The sequence below is a fragment of the Cebus imitator genome, unplaced genomic scaffold, assembly GCF_001604975.1.
Source record: "Cebus imitator isolate Cc_AM_T3 unplaced genomic scaffold, Cebus_imitator-1.0 Scaffold235, whole genome shotgun sequence".
Classification (NCBI taxonomy): Eukaryota; Metazoa; Chordata; class Mammalia; order Primates; family Cebidae; genus Cebus; species Cebus imitator.
The window spans coordinates 2,238,915-2,263,011 of NW_016107550.1; the positions used below are offsets into that span (position 1 = coordinate 2,238,915).

Consider the following 24,097-nt stretch of genomic DNA (forward strand, 5'->3'; position numbering starts at 1 on the left):
CCCCCTTCCCTTCTGCCCACCCCCAATCTCTAGGCAACCAAACATCCACTGTCTGTCTCAAGATTTCCCTGTTCAGGACATTTCATGTGACTGGAAGTATATGTTTACTTGGTCTTTTGGGACTGACTTCTTGTACTTTGCATCGTTTTCAAGGTTATTCCATACTGTATAGCATATATCAGCATTTCATTCCTTTTTATGGCTGAATAATATTTCCTTGTATGGATACACCAAATTTTGTTTACCCATTTGTCAGCTGATGGACATTGGGTTATTTTCACATTTTGGCTATCATGAATAATGCTGCCATAAACATTTGTGTACAAGTTTTTGTGTGAACATGTTTTCATCTCTCTCGGGTATACACCTGGGAATGAAATTGTTGGGTCACATGCTAACTGTATGTTTGAGGGACTGCTAGCTGTTTTCCAAAGCAGCTGTACCATCTGACACTTCTCCACATTCTCAACAACACTTGAACGTTTTAATTCTAGACCTCCTAGTGGGTGTGAAGTGCTGTCTTATGGTTTTGATTTGTATTTCTCTGATGACTAATCATGATGAGCATGTGTTCCTGTGGCTACTGGCTGTTTGTATATCTTCCTTGGAAAAATGTCTACTCAGATCATTTGCCTTTTTTAAAAATTGGGTTGTGTATATTATTGAGTGGTAAGAGTTCTTTATATATTTTGGATACAAGGTCCTTATGAGATATATGTCTGCAAATATTTTCTCCGATCTATGGGTTGTCTTTTTACTTTCTTGATGGTAGGGGAACTGAATTTTTAATTAAGCTCAGGTCTAGAAACTACTACTACCTCCCCTCACCTAAAAAATATATATGTGTGTTGTTTTTTTTTTTTTTTTTTTNTTTTTGAGACAGAGTCAGTCTTGCTCTGTCTCCAGGCTGGAGTGCAGTGGCATGATATCGGCTTACCGCAACCTCACCTCTGGGTTCAAGCAATTCTCCTGCCTCAGCCTCGAGTAGCTGGGACTACAGGCACACACCACCACACCCAACTAATTTTTGTGTTTTTAGTAGGGACAGGGTTTCACCATCTTGGCCAGGATGGTCTTGATCTGATCTTTTGACCTCGTGATCCACACGCCTCAGCCTCCCAAAGTGCTGGGATTACAGGCAGGAGCCACCATGCCTGGCCTATCTGTATGTTTTTAAATGGTTGGGATATAAGAGTGAATTGGGCATAACCCTATTCTCGACAACCCCTCAGGACCTCATTTCATTTTATAGGCAGAAAAGAAGAAAGGCAAATGGTTGAGTGAGAACTCCTGGAACTAACTAACTAACTAAATTTATTGAATGCAGTGGCATGATTTGAGCTCACTGCAGCCTCTGTGTCCCAGGTTCAAGCGATTCGTTACTGCCTCAGCCTTCTGAGTAGCTGGGATTACACGTGCGTGCCTCACCATGTCCGGCTGAGTTTTGTATTTTTAGTAGAGACAGGGTTCCACCATGTTGGTCAGGCTGGTCTCAAACTCCTGACCTTGTGATCTGCCCGCCTCGGCCTCCCAAAGTGCTGGGATTACTGGTGTGAGCCACCATGCCTGGCTCTGTTTTTATTTTAATAATGATGCCATTTCTGTTTTGGTCCTCTGTTTCTCAAACTTTACATTGTAACCCATTAGTAAGTGGCAATTGGTGTTTTTCTAAAATGAAATCAAGTAGAACATAGAGTTCATTAAACATGTGAAGGTGTTTTGTGAAACTTGTTTCCACACATGAGTTCGTGTACTGGGTTATACACTGGGTTACAACATAAAATCAACTTATACAACATGGTTTTATAAAAGTTCGAAAACGGTATGGCTAATATATTGTTTCCTTTTCCAATGTTCTAAGCTTTCATAAAGGTAATAAATGATGATGATGCAGGGGAGCAGAATGGGAGGCTCAGAGTGGAACTGGATATAATTCTGGACCCCAGGTTACCTAAATATCTAGTAGCTGTTCAGTCTTGGACAAGTTACTTGGTCCTCTATGAACCTCCATTTCCCCATTTGTAAAACTACATGTACCTTATAGGACTGTGAAGATTACAAACAATATTTGTAAAGCACTTAACATATACAAAGGTGCTCAGAAAATGCTAGTTGCTGGCTTTTAAAGATACAATTTTAAATACGGCAATACAGTATTCAAAACCTAATGGAATTATTGTATAAAACTATAGTTACCACATATTTCATCTATTATATAAATTCAAGTTTAAAATACATTGATTTTATTCAAATTCCATGCTGATCTGACACCTGGCCCCTGACTACCTCTCCCCTTTTCTTACTTCACGCCATGCTCAATGGCCTCTTTTAGATTCTGTAACATTCCAAACAGCCAGCTTCTGGGCTTCTGCACTTGATGTGTTCATTGCCTAGAATGGTCCTCTAGATACCTGGATGGTTTGTTCTTTCTCTTCTTTCACATCTTTGCTTAAATGTCATCTCTGAGAAGCCTTCCTGACTACCCTTTTAAAAACAAATCCTCCCATCACTCTACACTGCCTTACCCTACATTTTCTTCGGAGCATGGGTGTATACTCATGTAATTATGTTTTGTCTGTCTCCTTATTAGAATGTTCTGCTCCCTGCCGATTCCCCAGCATCTAGGGTAAAGCCTAGATAGTAAGGCCACTCAGTAAAAATCTGTTGAATGAACACTCAGTTCCAGAGGTAGAATTTTTAATTATATTTAGTCAAATTTCATAATTAAACTGAAAACATGATGTGAACTTTTATGACTGAAAACTAATAAACTCTGAGTGTCAGGAATAACAGTGGCAGCAGAAAGTCACAATCTTACCAACTAAACATGTAACTGACACATCATACCTTTTGCTTCCTTCATTGTCTGAGATACAATTCTTCGGAGTGTCACATCAGCTGTATGAAGAATGTTTGTTGAACAAATAATTCTGTCTGTGTCCTACGTAATACAGACATTGTTACTTAGAAGTCACATAATTTTATAAAACAAATGGCTAAAGCATAGGTCACATGTATTTGAAGGGACTAAAAGAAACGTTTAAGTAGCTTTTCTGTTTGTTATTCTTCCCTACAAGAGAGTCCAAACAAATCGGATCCAGTGTTAAATTGGGTTCCAGCTAGGTGGTGATAATGCTGGTGAATGTCTAATAAATGACTTTTCTGTAAAAAAAAACCCAGACCTATCTGTAATGTTTGCCAATTTCTGTGGTGAAAACAATCCTACCAATAAAATATCAACAGGCTCTAAAACTTCTGAAAGTTTAACGATCGGCTTTGGCCAGCCAGCATCAGCTGCTGGCAGTGAGTGCTGGTGAGAGGCCAAGCCAGTGGCAACACGTCATGTTTCACTCACATTTTATATTCCGCCCTAAAAATCTTCCTACAAAAAGTTGTTCCTTCTTATTTTCATTAAATCTACACTGGAAGCTTTACCTTTTGTTCCATATTGTCCTCAGCATATTTTACTGGATTTTCCAAAGCACTGAGCAATAAATCAGTCACCTCCAGGCTACAGAGAAAATGGGACAAAATACAATAAATCCTTATATTGAACATCTGACTTTTAAAGAACTTGTATTTATGAATACTAAACTGAACTATAGAGGAATGAAATGGCTATAACCCAAGATCCTTAACAAAAGGAAAAAAACTAAATGATTTAGAAGCTAGGTTCCATATAGAAAATCCAATTGTTGTAGCTCAAACCAATGATAAGTCAAAGACCCCTCATTAAATACCGAAATTTCCTAAGACTCATGTCAAAAAGTTTTGAAAAGTCGTTCCCCCTTCCCCTCTTAAGGCTGAACTGGGGGCCACCAGAGGTCGATTTTATTCCCGAAGATGCTTGGTCTTTACTTTCTGTCTCCCGCTTATTTACCGGATGTGGATGAGCAAAGTTCCACACTGAGCAAGGGTCCATGAAGGTTTCAGGTAGAATCCATTCGTTCATTTAACAAATATTTATTGAGCATCTTACATGAAAAATACTGTGCAACTAACTACATGCTGAGCTGGGGGTGTAGCAAGATTCCTTGCCTTTTCCAGAGTTGATAATGTAATAGAGACAGAAAAACAGTAAAATAAAGCAAGAAGAATTTCAGACGGTGGTAAGTACCTAAGCGAGAGAAGATGATAATGTGCCAATGATAGGAGTGACAGGGTAGCCCAGCTAACATTCCTTGCTTTAGTTAGGATGGTCAGTGAAGGCAGTCAAGTATAAATATGTGGGAAGGGCAGAGGGGGCAGCAAGCGCAAGGGCCCCAGGGCAAGAACAAGCTCTTGGTGTTCGTGCAATAGAGAAGGTTGAAAAGAAGCAAGGAGGGAGATGGGTGGAATATGACGTTGGAGAGTTAATCTGGCTTAGAACACATAAGTTAGGGTAAGGAGTTTGAATTTTACTCAGATTACAGGAGTAGCACTAAAAAGTTTTAAGCAAGTGAGCTCATCAAGTTAAAGCTCAACCTCAAGATGATCTTCCTCACACTGAAAAGAGCCGAGGTTCTGGAGTGAGTGAGATCCAACTGGGTCCAAATCTTGGCTCTGCCACTTCCTATCTGGGTATATTACTTTACTTATCTGGGTCTCAGTTATGGCATCTATAAAATGGGGGTAATAGTTTCTCCCCTTAAAGTGTGGTTGTGAGGACTGAATGAGACCATACATATAAAGTGTTCAGAGCTGGGAGAGAAATTTGAGTTTTACTATTTAGTCAGTGATCACTAGCTAGTTTTCATATCCATGCCCTTTTGTTCTCTTTGGTCTGTTTTTTTAGAGACAGGGTTTCACTGTCACCCAGGCTGGAGTGCAATGGCATTATCATAGCTCACTGCAGCCTCAAACTCTTAGGTTCAAGTGATCCTCCCCTCTTGGCCTCCCAAGTGCTGGGATCACAGGTGTTAGCCACTGTACCCAGCTTGTTTACGGTCTTAAAAGGGGTAAAGCATAGCAAATATATTTTTAAGGGAACTATAACCTTAAGATTCCTAAAAAGAATTTCCAAAGGAATTATAGACACTGTTCCCAATGTAACCCCAAATTTAAGAAAATATTAGTTGGGGTGGTAGCTCATGCTTGTAATCCCAGCAATTTGGGGATTACTGGGAGACCAAGTTGGAAGAATTGCTTGAGGTCAGGAGTTTGAGACCAGCCTGGGCAACAGAGTGAGACCCTGTTACCATAAGAAATTTAAAAATTAGCTGGGCTTGGCAGTGTGGGCCTGTCGTTCCAGTTACTTAGGAGATGGAGACAGGAGAACTGCTTGAGCCCAGGAGGCCGAGGCTGCAGTGAGCTGATATTGATCCCCCGTGGACAATATGCAGGAACTAAAGAAATGTGGGGAATATACCTCTAGAACTGCACGGCCCAGTACAATAGCCACTATAACCATGAGACTATTTGGGTTTAAATTAATAAGTTAAACAAAAAATTCAGGTCATCAGTTGCACTAGCTACTTTTAAGGGCTCAATAGTCAAAACGTGGCTAGCAGCTACCATGTTAGTGCAAATATAGAACATTTCCATTGCCAGTAAAATTTCTGCTAGAAATATGCTGCTCTACAACTCTCAAGACATACATAATGTATAAAATGCATTAGACAGCATAGCCTACAAGCCTCACATACATAAAAGCAATGTAACTATAGTGAGCTCTAAGGCAAATTAGGACCCGTACCAGTTCTGCTCTTTAACAGATTTCTTTCTATAAGAAAACTACCAGAAAACCTATTTAGACTGTTTTAAAAGAGAATCAAAGATGTGTTCTTTGAATTCCCTGCACCAACCACTGGAAGACAGTATCATCCTAACAGTTAACAGCAGACATTTGTAAATAAACTTGGGTTCAAATCTCAGCTCTCATTTACAAGCTCGGTGGACAAACTAAATTTTCCCATTTCACTTTTGGCTTCCAGACAAAGGGGGAAATAATCTCTCTCCAATGCCTGTGTGAGGTCTAACTAAGCCAATACAAATAAAGCACTGACCCTGGAACCTGGCACAGGGCAGCATCCAGGGAGGGATGACTTTGAGTGGAATACCTGGCCCCTGAAGCACCCGCTGGACTCTGCAGTGTGAGGCTGTTGTGTTCCCAAGCATTTTTCTCAGGGCTGGGCTTTTCTAGCTTTCTTCCCATCAGGCGGATGGTCGCAGCAGGCAGTGCCTGTGGCCTCTGGCCATTCCTCTGTAAACAGGTCTCAAGAGGACAATCTAAAAAGAGCTGGCAAAAGCCCAATGAATCTGAAAACAGTTTAAAATGACAGAATTACTGGTATATTTTCCAAAATATGAAAGAAACATGTATCAAATTATGACAATTATAGTAAGAAAAACTCCATTTGCAATACTGAACATCCAGCTTTTAAAATTAAGTACATCTACATAACCTCCTAATCAAGTTAAATTCTCATTGAAGACAGTAGTGTTTTTGATATGCGGGTAAGTATCTCCATGTGTAAGAAAAAAAATGTTTTAATTACATTTCCGAGCCAGTTGGTAGACTTCATATCTCATACTTTGATAATAAAAATTGTCATCCAAAACCAAAAGCAAAGGTCTAGAAACAGCAGTTTTTGTTAAGAGGTAGCAGGACTGGGCCTCAAATGCTGCAGAAAATATCAGATCTTGATCCTTTAAACAGGTTATAAAATCTTCCCACATGGCTTCAGTCCTGCTGGGTGGGGCAGACATCTGACACCCATTAATCACAGCCATCAAGAAGTATTCCAGGTACTTCAACAGTTCCTGTCGAAGCAATTTCCACTGGGATGGCTACAAGAGACCAAAGAATTGCAATTCTTATTAGGCCATTAGGGAGATTGGTCATCTGGCCTCACTGCCACCCTGCCCCATATGAAAATTTCAGCTCACGATATGGAACCAATTGTAGTTCTCCAACACACCTGGTTTTTCATGCCTCCATATACATACCATTCCTTCTGCCTGGAAAACTAATGATACTAGTGCTGCGTAAATCTCAGACTCGACCATGCAGAAGGCAGCTCAGCCTCTCCCTTGCCCATCGTGACACCCCATTCTGTACATATATCTCCACTCTAGCAGTGCTTACACAGTTTAAGCATTTGTACTCTTCTCTCTCTGCTAGATCACTGTCCATTGTATACTGAGCCTCCAGCAGAGGGTCTGGCACCTAACAGGTGCTCCAGAAATGTATATTAAATGGATGAATGACTGAAAGACCGAATGAGCGAAATAAATGAAAGAATTTACCATCCAGGAGAATGGTGGAGTCAAATCAACATCCTGCCAAAATAGTCTGGCTAAGATATAACAATGCAGGTTTTCCATTGAAATGAGAAAGGTAGTAGACAGCAAAAAGATCAGGTGAAAAGTCCCTAGGTGCACGGTGGCTCTTGCCTGTAATCCCAGCACTTTAGGAGGCCAAGGCGGGCGGATCACAAGTTCAAGAGATCAAGACCACCCTGGCCAACATGGTGAAACCTCGTTTCTACTAAAAATACAAAAATTAGCTGGCCATCGTGGGGTGTGCCTGTAGACCTAGCTACTTGGGAGGCTGAGGTAGGAGAATCGCTGGAACCTGAAAGGTGGAGGTTGCAGTGAGCCGAGATTGTGCCACTGCACTCCAGACTGGCGACAGAGCAAGACTCCATCACAAAACAGAAAAGAAAACAAACAAACAAGCAAAAATCAAGGCCGTGGGTCAAGAAGACCTCATGCTAACAAATAAGTTGGTATGTGATGGGGAAAGATAGAGGAAACAGACTGAGGGGAATAAGCAGCTGGAGAATACAAGTAATCTTGTGTTGGTCAAGGACTGTGGTCCTGACATAGTTAAGAAATCTAAGCTGGAAGGAAAACAGGAGGACAGGAGAGTGAGAACTCTCACTTGTCTGCCCATGCCTTACCACCTCACTGAGATTACACTACATACAACAAACACATCAGCTAAACCTACTAAATCGGAAACATATCACTTCCTAAGAGGTGAGGAGATGAGTCCCATAGTCTTTGTAGGAAAACAGTGAAAAAAACACATAATACAAGTGAGGGGGAAGTCAGCAATACAACAATCCCTATCGACAACTTTCAGCTTTCTCCCAAGTGGTGAAAATACTATCATCGAAGTCAATCCTGTGCTATCTTGACACTGCACTTGCTTCACAATTAACCAAGAATGAGAAAGTAGATACACTTTGCTGAAGAGCCCATGTACCAAATGTACTGTATTTTTGTATATATACTTAGAGAGTGGAGTCAGATAACATTTGCATTTGATTTGTCAATTCATCTACATCAGGCACTAAATAACAAACATAAAAATGTTTAAATTTCAGAATATTTCAGAGAATATTTAGAGTGAGCATAAGATGAAAGACACCAATGTATCTGCTCTTCCCCAAGCAGTCTCAGTTTCCACATGCTTCTCCAAGAGGATACATCTCACCGTGCTGAGTGTGAGAAGAGGAGGGCTTAACGAGATGTACTTGGAACATACAAGTTGGTCCGTAAATACAAGCCCATTATTTCCTCCGGTGGTCAACTAAGAAACAGCCATCTTTTCCAAAGCTGGCAGAGGCAGAGTTACTCTGAGTTGAACAAAGGTTGAGCTTCATAGGTCTGATAATGTGTTTGTACAGCCTCTTTCTATCGTTCTGAGGGATCCCAACAATTTTGTTACTTAAAATTTGTATTCTTTTTCTTAAAGAGGGTTCCTCAAATTATAAAACCTGAATTCACCCGTGGCTAGATGTTAAAGTTTTAGAAATTATTTCCCTCTCCCAAGGAGAAACTTCCCCAGCGATTTTCAAGAGTGCATTTGACTACAGAGGCTTTCCACCTTGCACGCTGACTTAAGAACGTAACCCTGTCTTAAGACTCAACTGTATAGAATATTCAATATATACATGCATCAAATGTACAGATAAGCCTCTACAATGCGTCGTTCTAACACAGTTGGCTTTGTAACTACTTTATGACACACTTCTACAGCCAATTCATTCACCCTCTGCAGTAACTATGTTAACCCAGCTCTTTTCTCGAACTTCACCTCCCACATCAAGCACGGTCTAGTGCGCACTGGGGGCTCATGGCAAAGAACCACCCAGGACCCACAGACGCGAGGGCTCCCCCGACCCTCCCTTCCAGGCTGACCGCCGGTAGAGCGCTTGCCCCGGCGAGAAACGCGTCTGGCATGACGTCATCATACGCGACGACGCCGACGGCCCAGCCCTGCTCTTGCCGTAGCCTGTGGGCGAGGGCGCGCGCGAAAGTCGATTTTCCTGCCGCAGGGAGGCCGCAGAGGACGCAGAGGCCTCGTTTCTGCGGCCCATCGCTGCCGGTTCCTCTGGTGTTCTCGGCGGTCTTCATGCTGCCCGGGCAGACCGGAAGAGTCTGCGAGCGTTGTCTCCGAGCCACCGTCTCCCCAGCGCGCACGCGCAGCGTCTCCGCCGCCTGCCGGCGCAGTGGAGGAACAGGCGCGGCTGAGTTTCCGTGCGGCCTCCGCGGCACCAGCTGCACTGACCCCCAGTTGCTCTTGAGGACTGGAAGCTGAGGAGACCGCGGCGCTGCGTTCCTAGCTCCTGGACATTCCCAAAGAATTCCAGCGTTAGGATTAATCTTCAAATAGAATTACCCTGTCTGCCGAAAGTTGCCAGCAGGATTGGCGCCTCAGTTTTAGTAAGATGAGGTTGTTCTGCTTAGGAAAATCCCAAAAGAGACGTTGAGCCTTTCCCTCCAGCAATCTTTAGAAAATAAGTTACTGGAAATCAAAGAATAGGAGGCGAAGCTGACAGTCCGACCACCGCGCTCCTTTGCAGTTCCCAGATGTGAACAGTGCAAGGGCAAAGTAAACATGTTATTGTGCCCTCACGCCACCAGTGGGCAGCAAGCGTGAAGAAATATGGTCAGGAAAGGCACGTCCTTAGACGTCAATTCCAGTGCACGTAGGCAGAGAACAATGTGCTTGTGTTAAAAAGTAATAGTAAACTATGGAGAGGTATGAAATAATTTTTTCTTTTGTTTGCGGGTGTGTTGTAGAAAATTGAATTCAGATTCTAGTTTTAACCTTATTTTTTAGGGGAGAAATCCTTATCTGTAAAGAGTATGTTCAAAATGTGAACACCTGAGGACAGAATCAGTGAATACTGGGTCAAAATCTGACCAATAACCTCCTGGTAAAGCTGATATAATTTGTGATTACAAAGCACATACAAATCTCATTTTCCTTTTGTACTAAAGTGAAGAGCAATGAGTTAAACTCACTCTTCATTTCATGACATTTTGTTATTGGTCCAATATAAGGTCCCTCGTCCTAATTTGCCCCTCCCGCACTTTTTTAAGAGACAGGGTTTTGCTTTGTCACCCAGGCTGGAGTGCAACATAGCTCACTGAAACCTCGAATTTCTAGGCTCAAGGGATTCTCCCACCTCAGCCTCCTGCGTGGCTGGAACTATAGGTATCGGCCACGGAGCCTGGCTCCACTGTCTTTTGTCTCCCATCCTCCACACCCATACCCTTTTAACCCCTGCGGGCAACCTTTTTTTTTTTTTCTTCTTATCATAGTTATTTTTGCTTTGGTTATGTATTTTTTTTAAAAAGAATAGGCTTTATTTTTTAGAGCAGTTTGAGGTTCACACCAAAATTGAGCAGAAAGTAGAGTTCTCATAAACTCCCTCCCCTCCTCATTCATAACCTCCCCCACAATCAACATCCTTCACCAGTGATACATTTGTTATAATCAATTATCAATAAACCTACACTAACACATCATTATCATCTAAAGGCCATAGTTTACTATTGGTATTGGGGTTTACTCTTGGTGTACATTCTGTAGGTTTTAGCTATGCATAATGACAAGTATCCATCAGTACGGAATAGTCTCACAGTCCTAAACAATGTGCTCCGCCTGTTCATCCTCCCTCTCCTCTAAACCCTGGCATTATAGATTTTGTGTGTTTGTCTCTAGTTTTGCCTTGTCCAGAACAATATGCAATTATATAATCGTAGTTTACACAGCCTTTTTAATTTGCTTTTTTCACTTAGTAATATGCATTTAAGGCTCCTCTGTCTTTTTATGGCCTGATAGTGCGTTTCCTTTTAGCCATGAATAATATTCCAATGTCTGGAGGTACCATAGTTTAGTTTTCCATTCACCTACTGAAGGATATCTCGGTTGCTTCCAAGATTTGGCAATTATGAATAAAGCTGCTATAAACCTCCATGTGCAGGTTTTTGTGTGGACATAAGTTTTCAACTCATTTGGGTAAATATTATACCAAGGAGTGTGATTGCTATATCATACAAGAGTGTTTAGTTTTGTAAGAAACTGCCAAAGTGTCTTCCAAAGTAGCTGTACCATTTTGCATTCCCAGCAGCAATGAATGAGACTTCGTACTGCTCAACATTCTCCCTTGTATTTGGTGTTGTCAATGTTTTGGATTTTTGTCATTCTAATAAGTGTGTAGTGGTATCTCATTGTTCTTTTAGTTTACATTTCCTTACTGACATATGATGTTAAGCATCTTTTTTCTTTTCTTCTTTTTTATGTGAGAATCTTGTTCTGTCACTCAGGCTGGAGACACATCATGCTTCAATGCAGCCTCAACCTCCCAGACTCAAGCAATCCTTCTGCTTCAGACCCCTGAGCAGCTGGGACTACTTTTTATTTTGTAGAGATGAGGTCTCCCTATGTTGCTCAGGCTGGTCTTGAAATCCTGGGCTCAAACAAACTCATGCCTCAGCCTTCCAAAGTGCTAGGATTACAGGTGTGAGCCACCATGCACAGCCTTTTCATATGCTTAACTGCCATTTGTACATCTTCTTTGGTGAGGTGCCATTCAGATCTTTTTGCCTATTTTATTTACCACTTTTGAGATGGGATCTCGCTGTATTGCCCAGGCTGGTTTCAAACTCCTGGGCTTGAGCAATCCCCAACCTGAGTGGCTGGGATGACAAGCATGTATCACTATGCCTATCTTCTTTTTGCCCATAAATTGGGTTGTTTTCTTATTGTTGAGTTTTAGTGTTCTTTGTATATTTTGGGTAACAGTCCTTTACAAGATCCCTGTGGCAAACACTTGCTCCCAGTCTGAGGTTTATCTTTTCATTCTTGTCACAGTGTCTTTTGGAAAGCAGAAGTTTTTAATTTTAATGAAGCTCAGTTTACCAGTTACTTCTTTCATGCATCATACCTTTGGTGTTTTATAAAAAAAAAAAAAAATCACTAAGCCCAGTCTTCTAGATTCTCTCTTATATTATCCTCTAGTCTTATAGTTTTGTGTTTTAAATTTTGTTCTATGATCCATTCTGAGTTAACTCTTGTGAAGGAGCTGGTTGTTAAAAGGGCCTGGCATCTTCCCTCTTGCTTCCTCTCTCACCATATGATCTCTGCACATGCAGGCTCTCCACTTTCCATGACAAGTAGAAGCAGCCTGAGGCCATCGCCAGAAGCAAATGCTGGCTCCATGCTTCTTACACAATCCACAGAATCATGAGCCAAATAAGCCTCATTGTAAACTAATGAGCCTCAGGTATTTTCTAGAGGCTCATTATTTAACATTAAATGGGTTAAGACATATCCATCGTCCCTTGTTGGCAGAGGTCTTTTTCCCAGGCCAGCAACTGTCACAGCTCCCACTGTTCTCTCTGAGCTCAGTATACGTTTGGTGGACTGACAGTTCCAAAAAACCTTTATGTCAGAAGCAGCCTGGTGGGCAAATTAAGTGGAAACAACAGAGGCTGAGTGACTGTGGAAGAGGCTAGTGACGGCCTACTCCCTACCAAGAGAGCCTGTGTGCAACAGAAGAAAAAACTGAGCCAGGAATTAGAAACTCTTATCTATCCACAGAGGGAAAATGGACCAGAGATTCACAGCCATCTCTGAGTCAGGGCAGCTTAGAAGGAATGTACAGGGAAATAGTATTTGAAAATTACATCAAGATCAGTCCAGATTATTTACTAATACCAGATCAATGTCAATACCCTCCCAAATCTATGTAGTCCACATTCCTATTCCCCATTTCAAGAAAGGACACTACCATTTGCCCAGCTAACCTAGTAGTCATCCTTGATTCTTCCCTCTTCTTCAAGTTCATCTGCAAGTCTCCTCCATTTTATCTTCAAAATATATCTCCATTGCTCCCTTTCATTCCAGACCTCTATAGATTAATAATCTCTTAACTGAAACCACTGTATCCAGATGTAGTTTGAAATTAGTAATACTTTGGAGTTTAGTGGGCAATACATATAATACATTACATGTATTATAATCACTGGGTGTCTAATACATACTCAAATACATTAATACATAATACATAAATACATAATCAAATACATTAATATTTCTACAATGAAATTTACACATTTTCATCCACCCCAAATAACCATCATTTGAAATCCCACGTTCATCCCCTTTTCGTACGTATAGTCCCGAAAATTATTTTTTATGTTTAAAAAAATTACAAAAATAGTATGCTACTTGTAACCTTTTAAGATGTAACTTTTTTCACTTTATATTACTGGGAGTCACCCATAGTACTGTATATTGATGTAGTTACGCAACTTTGCTGAATATTTCATTATGTAAATATATCATAATTTATTCATCTTGTTGGTGGACATTATGGTTGTTTCAAAATTTTGCTATTGTGAATGGTACTACAATAAACATTCTTGTATGTGTCCCCAGTTGTATGTAGGCAACAATTACTATTGAGTATATGTTTAGGTGTAAAATTGCTAGACTTTTAAAGTTTGGGAGATAATACCAATATTTATTGAAATGATTCCATCAATCTACATTCCTGTTAATATTTTATTTTAAAAATCCAGTAGACCTACATCTTCTCTAACATTTGATTTTGATTTTTACCAATCTAATGGACATAAAAAATCATTGTGTTCTTGATTTGTATTTCCCTAATCACTAATGATGTTGAACACTTCTTCATTTGTTCCCTCAGTTTTCAGGCTGTAAATATTTACTCTCCTGTGAAAGGCTTGATGTATTTTACACATTCCCATTGTAACTAACCCACTTCCATGATAAAAGCACTCATCTACTCATAAGGGGAGAGCCCTCATGAGGGACTGTATTAACTTCTCTTCCCAAGTCCACAAGGGGCGTGGTTTCAAAGGCAAGAACTTCTGAGCACCATACCTCTATCCATCCCCCCTATCCAGGAGCCTAGAGTTCGTCGTCTAACTTTCCTGTGTGCAGGAAAGGTAGACTGCCCAAGTGAGCTTCCTTTGTTTAAAAAAGCCCGTTGTAATCCCAGCACTTTGGGAGGCCGAGGCGGGTGGATCACGAGGTCAAGAGATCGAGACCATCCTGGTCAACATGGTGAAACCCTGTCTCTACTAAAAATACAAAAAATTAGCTGGGCATGGTGGTGCGTGCCTGTAATCCCAGCTACTCAGGAGGCTGAGGCAGGAGAATTGCCTGAACCCAGGAGGCGGAGGTTGCGGTGAGCCGAGATCGCGCCATTGCACTCCAGCCTGGGTAACAAGAGCGAAACTCCGTCTCAAAAAAAAAAAAAAAAAAAAAGCCCGTGAAAAGCCCTGGAAGGAGGAGCTCTGCTGTGGGCCGGACAGCCAATCTGATACCAAAGTTGAAGATCAATCACTCCAGTGGAAGTTTGAGGGAACTCCTCTCATGGGACAAGGACTTGAATAGGGTGGGAGTAACTCCCAGATTAAAAGTCCCCCTGCCCCTTACCTGTGCGGACTCCATCTCGGGATCCCCTCCCACAACGGCGTTGGAACTTCCTCTCTCTGTCTCTCTCTCTCTCTACTCTTTCTCTCTCTCTGCCTAATAAATCTCTTTTCTGCAAAACTCTTTGGGTCCGATATTTACTTGAACAATATCACCACCCCGCCAGGGTCTCCTACCCATTCTTGGGTGAGTGAGAGCCCAAGGACCTGGAAAAAGACACATCCGATCGGAGAACAGTGAGCACCTTCTATCCCCCAGTTACATCTGTGGCGAGCCAGCTAGGAGGAAACGGAGTAAGAGACTGTATTACTTTGGAGCAGTGAGTGCAATCAAACCCCTTTCACTGGCTAAACTCTGTCCTATAGCTTCTCCTAAGTCTGGTAAGGAGAATCGCCGCACTACATGCTGCGGGAATAGCAGCTGTGGGTGCGGGTGCGGCTGGGCTGGACACTCACGGTTGCCTTTGCAGGCTCTACCCAGCCTCTAAATAGCACAGGCTGGCCAGATTTTAAAAGGCACCGTGCCTTGCTTTCTCCAAACCTCCTTGCTCCCTCTCTTGATTGTTTCTCTGGGTCTGGTCAGGCCAGGCCTGGGGGCTCCTGCCTCCGGGGCACCACCCACCCCCTACCAGCACCCTCACCATGCCGCAGGAGTGCTTTCCCCGGGCAACCCACTAACCCGGAGTGCCTGGCCCACTGGCTCACCAGCCACGTGTCCTGGCCATAAGCTGAGCCCGCAGAGCAGGGCACCCCACATGCTGTAAGGCCCACTTTTAAATGGCACAACTGCCAAAATTTAAAAGATACAGGAAGCTCCAAGCCCACCTCTAGAGCACAAGGGCAAGCCAGGCAAGCCTCTCTAGCATACCCAGGGTGGGAGGCCACAGTACAGAGAGGTGCCCAACATAAGCTTGTGGTCCCAGCATCCGCCATGGTGGACCAGAGCACCTCACAAGGGCAGGCATGCTTTCTCTGGGCCGCGTGCACAGCGGAGGCTGCAGGCACCAACTATGTGGGACACACCTGGCTTTCAAACTAACAGCTGCAAACTGTTTTCACTTTCAGGCCCTCACCTCCTGGGTCCAGATTTCTGTAAGGCAGACTTCTTCCCAGCAGTCCACTACCACCACAGCTGCCTGCTAGTGTAGTGGTTGAGGTGTAGGGCTGGTAGCTATAAGGTTGCTGGTTCAAATCCCTGGTAGGATCAAAATTAACTATGGAAACATTTTGGGAAGTCCAGAAGCTGGAGGCTGTAAAATATTGCATTTTTTGTCACCCACAAATTTCCAAATGCAACTGAATGGTGCCAAAATCTAATAATGTACAATTTGTCTTGCTTAGGATCGTCTCTCCCTACAACAGAACTTCTACATCTAGAAGACCATAGTCAAGCCGGGTCCTAGCTCAAATAGTTAATTACAGGCCCCACAACTCTAGGGAATTTTCCTATAATGGAAAGTGGGGTTGGGGAGGAGGCCCGGGTCCTGAGGGCATTGTTTCTGACCTCAGCCACGTGGCCCACTTTCTTTAAATTGTGTGCTCAGAGATTCCTCCCTAGAAGTTTATACTCCTAGGGCAACTTTATAATCAGGCCTATATTAATGGAACTCTTGCTAGGGAATATTGGTACCCATCACCCAAGCCTCACTGGCCTGGTTCAGGTACTCAGTGATGTGAAACACCCATCCCAGCAGTCCATGTCTTTATGGTGGTCAATAAAGGCATATAGACAGTGAGCATGAGTACCCATGACACTGGCAAGTGTAATTAAGCCCAGCACATGGGAGGCCCCGAAAGATGATCATGCATCTTGGGCACCCAGTTATGGGTGCCATAACGGGAATGCCCCAGACTGTTGCCATAACTGGGAATGCCCCAGAACTAGCAATTTCAATTAATAACCAGGGATGCAGGCATTCCTGTGTTTGAGTTCAGATGGGTGCTACTCTTCCCAAGATAAAAAGTTTCCTTTAAAATGCACCCTGGAGAACTGGGACCAATTTAACACATGATCTTTGAAGCAGCAGCAGCTCATTTTTCTCTGCCAAACAGCACGGCTGCAATATCCCCTGCTGTGTGGAAAAACCTGGCCTCCTAAGGGAAGTATAAATTACGACACCATTCCACAATTAGAACTGTTTTGTAAAAGCGAAGGTAAATGGTTTGAGGTCCCCTATGTGCAAGCTTTCTTTTCTCTAAGGAATAATCCTCAGCTATGTAAGGCCTGTCCCCTATACCCTACTAAGCCCTCCTCAGAACTACCCCCACATTTGGGACTCCCTGTGGCTTCTCCTTCCACCAATGCTGACCAAGCCTCCTTAGCCCCAATAACCCAAAAGGAGCCAGGGGAGGCTGAAACGGCCAAGGCATCTCAGGCTACTAGGATGCCCAGACTCTGCCCCCTACAGGCAGTAGGAGGAGAGTTTGGTCCGACTAAGGTGCACGCTCCCTTTTTACTTTCTGACTTAAACCAAATCAAGGCAGAATCAGGAAAATTTTCAGATGACCCGGACAAGTACATATATGTTCTGCAAGGCCTGGGTCAGTCCTTCGAATCAGATTAGAAAAATGTCACGTTATTGCTTAATCAAACCCTAATCAGCAATGAAAGAGCAGCTGCTCTAACAGAGGCTCAAGAGTTTGGGGACACCTGGTACCTTAGTAAAGTTTATAACCAAATAACACCAGAAGAAAAGAATAGATTTTCTACAGGTAGACAAGCAGTCCCTAGCACGGACCCTCGCTGGGATCCTGACTCAGAACAAGGCAACTGGATTTGTAGGCACCTCTTGACCTGCATACTTGAGGGATTAAATCAAACTAGGAAGAAGCCCATGAACTAAGCAATGTTATCCACCATAACTCAGGGAAAGGAAGAAAACCCCACAGCCTTCCTTGAGCGATTGTGGGAGGCCTTAAGAAAGTACACTACCCTGTCGCCAAACTCCATGAAGGGTCAGTTAATACTAAAGGACAAGTTTATTATGCAGTCAGCAGCAGACATTCAGAGACCTGGGGCCAGAACAGCGTCTAGAATCATTACTAAACCTAGCAACTTCGGTGTTTTATAACAGAGACCAGAAGGAACAGGCTAAAATGAACAGGAGAGACCAGAGAAAAACAGCAGCCCTAATCATGGCCCTCAGGCAAACAAACCCAAGGGGTTCAAATGAGGGAAAGGCTTGGGTTAGCCACCAGCCTGGCAGAGCTTGTTACCACTGTGACCTAACAGGATACTTCATAAGAAATTGTCCTTTGAGAGATGAACCACCACCTCGTCCTTGCCTGCTATGCCAAGGGGATCACTGGAAAGCACACTGTCCCAGGGGATGAAGGTTCCCAGGGCCTGAGATGGTTAACCAGATGACCCAACAACAGGACTGAGAGTGCCCAGGGCAAGCACCAGCACAAGTCATCACCTTCAACAAGGCCAGGGTAAAGCTGACCATAGAGGGCCAAGGACGTTAATCTCCTCCCAGACACTGGCGTGGCCTTCTCCATTTTACTCTCCTGTCCTGGACAGTTGTCTTCCAAGTCTGTACTGTCCAAGGAGTCCTCCCGATATTTCTCTCAGCTCCTAAGCTGTAACTGGGGAGATATACTCTTCTCTCACACCTTCCTCATCATGCCAGAAAGTCCCACTCCCTTACTAGGGCAGGATCTGTTAGCTAAAGTGGAGCCATTATCTATATAAACCTCATCAGGGAGGAAATCTCTCTCTGCTGCCCATTATTTCAAGAAAGAATTAATCCCGAGGTCTGGGCAATGGATGAACAATTTCGATGGGCAAAACGTGCATGCCCAATTCAAATAAGGCTAAGGAATACCACCTCTTCTTTACCAAAGACAGTACCCCCCAAGACCAGAATCCAAAAAGGGACTACAGGATATTGTAAAGGACTTAAAAGCTCAGGGTCTAGTAAAGTCCTGTAACAGCCCTTGTAATACTCCGATTTTAGGAGTATAAAAACCTAAAGGACAATGGAGTCTGGTGCAAGACCTCAGGCTTATTAATCAAGCCGTGATTCCTTTATACCTAGCTGTACTGGTGCAAGGTCTCAGGCTTATTAATGAAGCTGATTCCTTTATACCCAGCTGTACCTAACCCTTACACCTTGCTCTCTCAAGTACCAGGAAAGGCACCATGGTTTACAGTCCTGGACCTTAAGGATGCCTTTTTCTGTGTTCCATTACATCCTGACTCCCAGTTTCTGTTTGCCTTTGAAGACCCTTTAGACTAGAGTTCTCAGCTCACCTGGACAATGTTATCCCAGGGCTTTCCAGATAGCCCCCACCTGTTTAGCCAGGCTCTAGCCCAGGACCTTAGTAATTTTTCACATCCAGATACTCTGGTTCTTCAATATCTGGATAACTTACTTTTAACTGCAAACTCAGAAATTCAGCGTGAGCAGGCTATCCAGGACCTCCTAAACTTCCTTGCCACCTGTGGATATGAGGTTTCCAAACCAAAAGCCTAACTTTGCAGGCAAGAGGTAAAATATCTAGGGCTTGTCTTGTCTAAGGGCACTCAGGCCCTTGATAAAGAACATCTCCAACCCATACTGGCCTTCCCCTGTCCAAAGACCTTAAAACAGCTGCAGGGATTCTTGGGAATAGCTGTTTTTTTCCAATCGTGGATTACCAGATATGGTGAAATAGCAAAACCCCTATACACTCTGGCCAAGGAGACCCAAAAAGCCAACACCCATCTAATATAATGAGACCCTACAGCTGAGGCAGTCTTTCAGACTCTAAAGCAGGCACTACTGCAGGCTCCAGCTCTAAGCCTTCCTACAGGAAACGACTTCTCCCTATATGTTACGGAAAAGTCAGAAGTGGGACTGGGGTTTCTCACCTAGACTCGGAGGACCACACCACAACCGGTGGCATACCTAAGGAAGGAAATTGATGCAGTAGCAAAAGGCTGGCCACACTGCTTGTGAGTTGTAGCCACAGTGGCTATACTGGTCTCAAAAGCCGTTAAAATAGTGCAAGGGAAAGATTTAACTGTATAGACTTCACATAATGTGGCTGGAATTCTGGCGTCTAAAGGAGGCTTATGGCTCTCTAACAATTGCTTACTCAAATATCAGGCCTTAACGTTCAAAGGGCCTGTGCTTCTGCTGCACACATGTGCAGCTCTCAACCCAGCTACTTTTCTTCCTGAGGAAGAATCAGGCACAGAACATAACTGTCAGCAGGTTATAGCTCAGAACTATGCGGCTCAAGAGAATCTCTTAGAAACTCCTCTAGCGAATCCTAACCTTAACCTATACACTGATGGCAGTTCATTTATAGAAAATGGAATTCAAAAAGCAGGATAAGCAATAGTCAGTGATCAAACAGTGCTTGAAAGTAATTTCCTTCCTCCTGGGACTAGTGCCAGCTGGCAGAACTGGTAGCCCTCACTCAAGCTCTAAAATTAGGAAAAGGAAAGAGAATAAACATACACACAGATTCCAAATATGCTTACCTGGTTCTGCATGCTCATGCTGCCATGGAAGGAAAAAGGGTTCCTAACCTCAGCAGGCACTCCCACTAAATATCATAAGGAAATTTTAGACTTATTAAAAGCTATCCAATAACTGAAAAAGGCAGTAGTCTTACACTGCCGGGGTCACCAGAAAGGAGATGAGAAGAAAACAGAGAGCAATCGCTGTGCTGACCTAGAAGCAAAAAGGGCAGCTAGACAAGAATTTACATAAGGACCTTTAATACGGGAAAACCCTCTTCAGGGAACTAAGCCTCAATACTCGCCAGAAGACGCAGAGTGGGCAATCTCCCTGCATCAAACTTAAAGCCCTGCATCAAACCTTCCATACAGGTATAGAGAATACACATCGAATGGCCAAATCTATATTTACAGAAAAAGGTCTCTTCAAGGCTGTCCAATAAATAGTCAAAGGATGTAAAATATCCCAGAAAAATAATCCTTTGGCACGTCGCAAAGCTCCTCCTAGGGAACAGTGAGCTGGTCATTACCCAGGTAAGAACTGGCAAATGGACTTTATCCATATATATGCCTAAGTCTCGGGGATATCAATATCTGCTAGTATGTGTAAATACCTATACAAACTGGGTTAAGGTTTTCCCGTGCAGAACAAAAAAAGCCCAAGAGGTAATAAAAGTCCAGATTAATAAAATAATCCCTAAATTCAGACTCCCTTGCTGTCTTCAAAGCAATAATGGCTCTGCCTTCAAAGCTGTAGTAACCCAAGGAATTTCCAGGGCGTCAGGAATACAGTATCATCTCCTTGCAGAAGCACAGGCCCTGCTTGGAGGCCTCACTCCTCAAGGGAAGTAGAAAAGATAAACAAAATTCGTAAAAAACACCTGAAAAACTTGGCACAGGAAACCCGCCTCTCATGGCCTTCTCTATTGCTGATAGCACTCTTAAGTTCTCGAAACTCTCCTCAGAAAATAGGACTCAGCCCCTATGAGATGCTTTATGGAGGGCCCTTTCTGACTAATAATCTTGTACTAGACAAAAAAACAGAAGATCTAATAAAACAGATAACCTCCTTGGCTAAGTACCAACAAGCTCTTAAAACCTTACCTAAAGGACACGCCAAGGAAAAAGGGAAAGAGTTGTTCTGCCATGGAGGCTTGGTGCTTGTTAAATCTCTCCCCTCAGACTCTCCCTCTCTAGGCCCATCTTGGGAAGGACCATTTTTGGTTATTCTGTCTACTCCAACAACAGTCAAGGTGGTGGGAATTGACTCATGAATTCATCACACTGGACTAAAGCCTTGGACACGTCCTGAAAAAAAATCATAGGCCCTCCACTCCACAGCCTAAAGTTCCAGAAGACAACCCTTCATACACCTACAAGCCATTAAAGGATATATGTTTGCTCTTCTGACAAGATCCCCAGGAAAGTAACTGCTCATGAGTCTAATTTACACCCTGGCGTTAACAGGACTATCACTCTTAACCTTGCTATCTCTCAAACTCCAATTATCCCTTTCATAGTGGATGGTCGGGGGCAAGCCGGAATAATAGGAAAACTTGGTACTGGCATTAGAAAAGTTACTACCTCTACTCAGTTTTAATCTATCTAAGGAGTTAAATAATAACTTTTACAAAGTTGCTAATTCTCTCTGCAAAGGCAGCTCACTCTACAAACACAGCTTAATTCTTTAGCTGCTGTAGCTCTTCAAAGTAAAAGGGCCCTAAATCTGCTAAAAGCTGAGAGAAAGGGAGCCTGTCTCCTTCCAGAAAAAAATGTTGCTACTTTTAAACCAATTAAGTGTTGTCTTAAAAACTCAGGAATTAATCAAACATGGGCTAAAGACCTTCAAGAAACAGTATCATGAAGCTTGTTTAACAACTGGCTGTCCTAGCTATACCCTCTCCTAGGCCTCTCTATAACCATTCTATATTTGTTGGCCTTTGGGCTTCCCATCTTTAACCTTCTTGTCACATTCATTTCTTCTAAAATTAAAACCATAAGGCCACAAATAATCCTGCAACTGGAACCCCAGATGTCCTTGGCTCATAAGCTCTACTGTGAACCTCTGGATCAACTTTCACCCCTGAAAGACTCCCCTGTGAAGGAAACCTCAACTGCAGGGCCCCAATTCAGCAGGAAGTATGTAAAAAGCAATCAACACCTGTGTCCCAACAGCAGTTGGACTTTCCTGTTCAGAGGGGGGACAGAGGGACTGTATTAACTTCTCTTCCTAAGTATACAAGGGGCGTGGTTTCAAAGGCAAGAACTTCCCAGTGCCATACCTCTATTCACACCACCATCCGGAGCCTAGAGTTGCCTAACTTTCCCCGAGCACGGGAAAGGTAGACTACCCAAGTGAGCTTCCTTTGTTTAAAAAAGCCCTGAAAGGAGGAGCTCTGTTGTGGGCCAGACAGCCAATCCAATGTCAAAGTCAAAAATCAATCACCCCGGCGGAAGTTTGAGGGAACTCTTCTCATGGGACAAGGACTTAAATGGGGCAGGAGTAACTCCCAGATTAAAAGTCCCCCTGCCCCTTACCTGTGTGGACTCTATCTCTGGATCCCCTCCCACAACAGTGTGGGAGCTTCCTCTCTCTTCCTCCTACTTCTCTCTCTCTCTCTCTCTGCCTAATAAATCACTTTTCTGCAAAACTCTTTGAGTCCGATATTTACTTGAATAAATATCAATACCACCATGCCACCAGGGTCTCTGACCCATTCTTCGGTGAGTAAAAGCCCAAGGACTTGGGAAAAAAACACATCCCATTGGGGAACAGTAAGTGCCTCCCATCCCATTACACTCATGCCCTAATCACCTCTTAAAAGCCCCATTCCTAATACTGTTACATGGAAGATTAATTTTTCAACATATGAACTTCTGAGGGATACATACAAACCATAGCATTTTGCCCCAGACCCCAAAATTTATGTCTTCACAATGCAAAATACAGTCATTCCATCCCAATAGCCCCAGAGTCTTAACTTGTTCCAGCATCAACTCAAAAGTCTCAAGTCTCATCCAAATCAGATATGGGTGAGACTCAAGGCCTGATTCATCCTGGGGCAAATTCCCCCCAGCTGTAAGCCTGTGAAATCAAAACAAGTTATCTACTTTCAAAACACAAGAGTGGGCCAAACACAGGATAGATATTCCCATACCAAAATAAGAGATACAGGCAAAAAGACAGGGGTAACTGGTCCTAAGTCCAAAACACAACAGTAAAAAGGGCATTAAACCTTGAAACCAGAGAATAATCTCCTTTGACTCCATGTCCTGTATGCTAGACACAGCGTATAACTTGTTGGGGGTGAGTGGCTGGGCCCCAAAACCTTGGGCAGATCTGCACCTATGGCTTTTTGAAGGGCTCAGTTCATGCTTCAGTTCTCTTGGATTGGAGTTTCAGACTGGTGTCCCTAAAGTTCTGGGGTCTTGGGGGTGGCCCCACTTCCACAGCTCCACTGGGCACTGTCCTGGTACAGACCCTCTGAGTGGCTCCACCCTGGTGACACATCTCTGCCTGGGCACACAGGCTGTCCATGACTTCCTTTGAAGTATTGGTGAAAGAAAACATAGCTACACAGTTCTTGCATTCTGTGTACCTGCAGAATTAGTACCATGTAGACTCCACCAAAGTTTACAGTTTGTAACCTCCAGAGTGGTATGGTGAGCCATACCTGGGCCTGCTTGAGCCACAACTAGGGTGGCCAAGGGGTGCTGCAATGAAATGTGGGGAGCTGGGGTCCAAAGTAGCACTGGAGAGTAAGCCTGTGGAGGATGTCCCAGGTCTGCCCCCAGAAACATCCTTTCCTCATAGAGCTCTAGGCCTGTGATAGAAGGGGAAGCCTCCAAGATCTTTGAAATACCTTTGAGTCTTTTCCCTCATTATCTTGATGAATACTATCTGGCTCCCTCATAGCAGAACACTGATACACTGTTAATGGGAATGTACATTAGTTC

At 43.3% G+C, this 24,097-nt stretch overlaps 1 protein-coding gene across 3 annotated transcripts in view; it reads right to left on the reverse strand.

Annotated features, from left to right (window-relative positions):
- PSTK (phosphoseryl-tRNA kinase) overlaps window positions 1–24,097 on the reverse strand; it is a 36,900-nt gene that overhangs the window by 1,154 nt on the left and 11,649 nt on the right. The window contains exons 1-5 of one of the 3 annotated variants that reach the window (XM_017497888.2): window positions 9,130–9,821; window positions 6,477–6,768; window positions 6,039–6,237; window positions 3,436–3,511; window positions 2,848–2,941 (exon numbers count right to left, since the gene is read on the reverse strand). In XM_017497888.2, coding sequence (XP_017353377.1) covers window positions 2,848–2,941; window positions 3,436–3,511; window positions 6,039–6,237; window positions 6,477–6,768; window positions 9,130–9,345 — 877 coding nt within the window. In that variant the 5' untranslated portion in view covers window positions 9,346–9,821. Of the gene's footprint in view, window positions 1–2,847; window positions 2,942–3,435; window positions 3,512–6,038; window positions 6,238–6,476; window positions 6,769–9,129; window positions 9,822–24,097 lie in introns of those variants that run through there. The other 2 variants (XM_017497889.2, XM_037727628.1) reach the window with 2 other exon arrangements.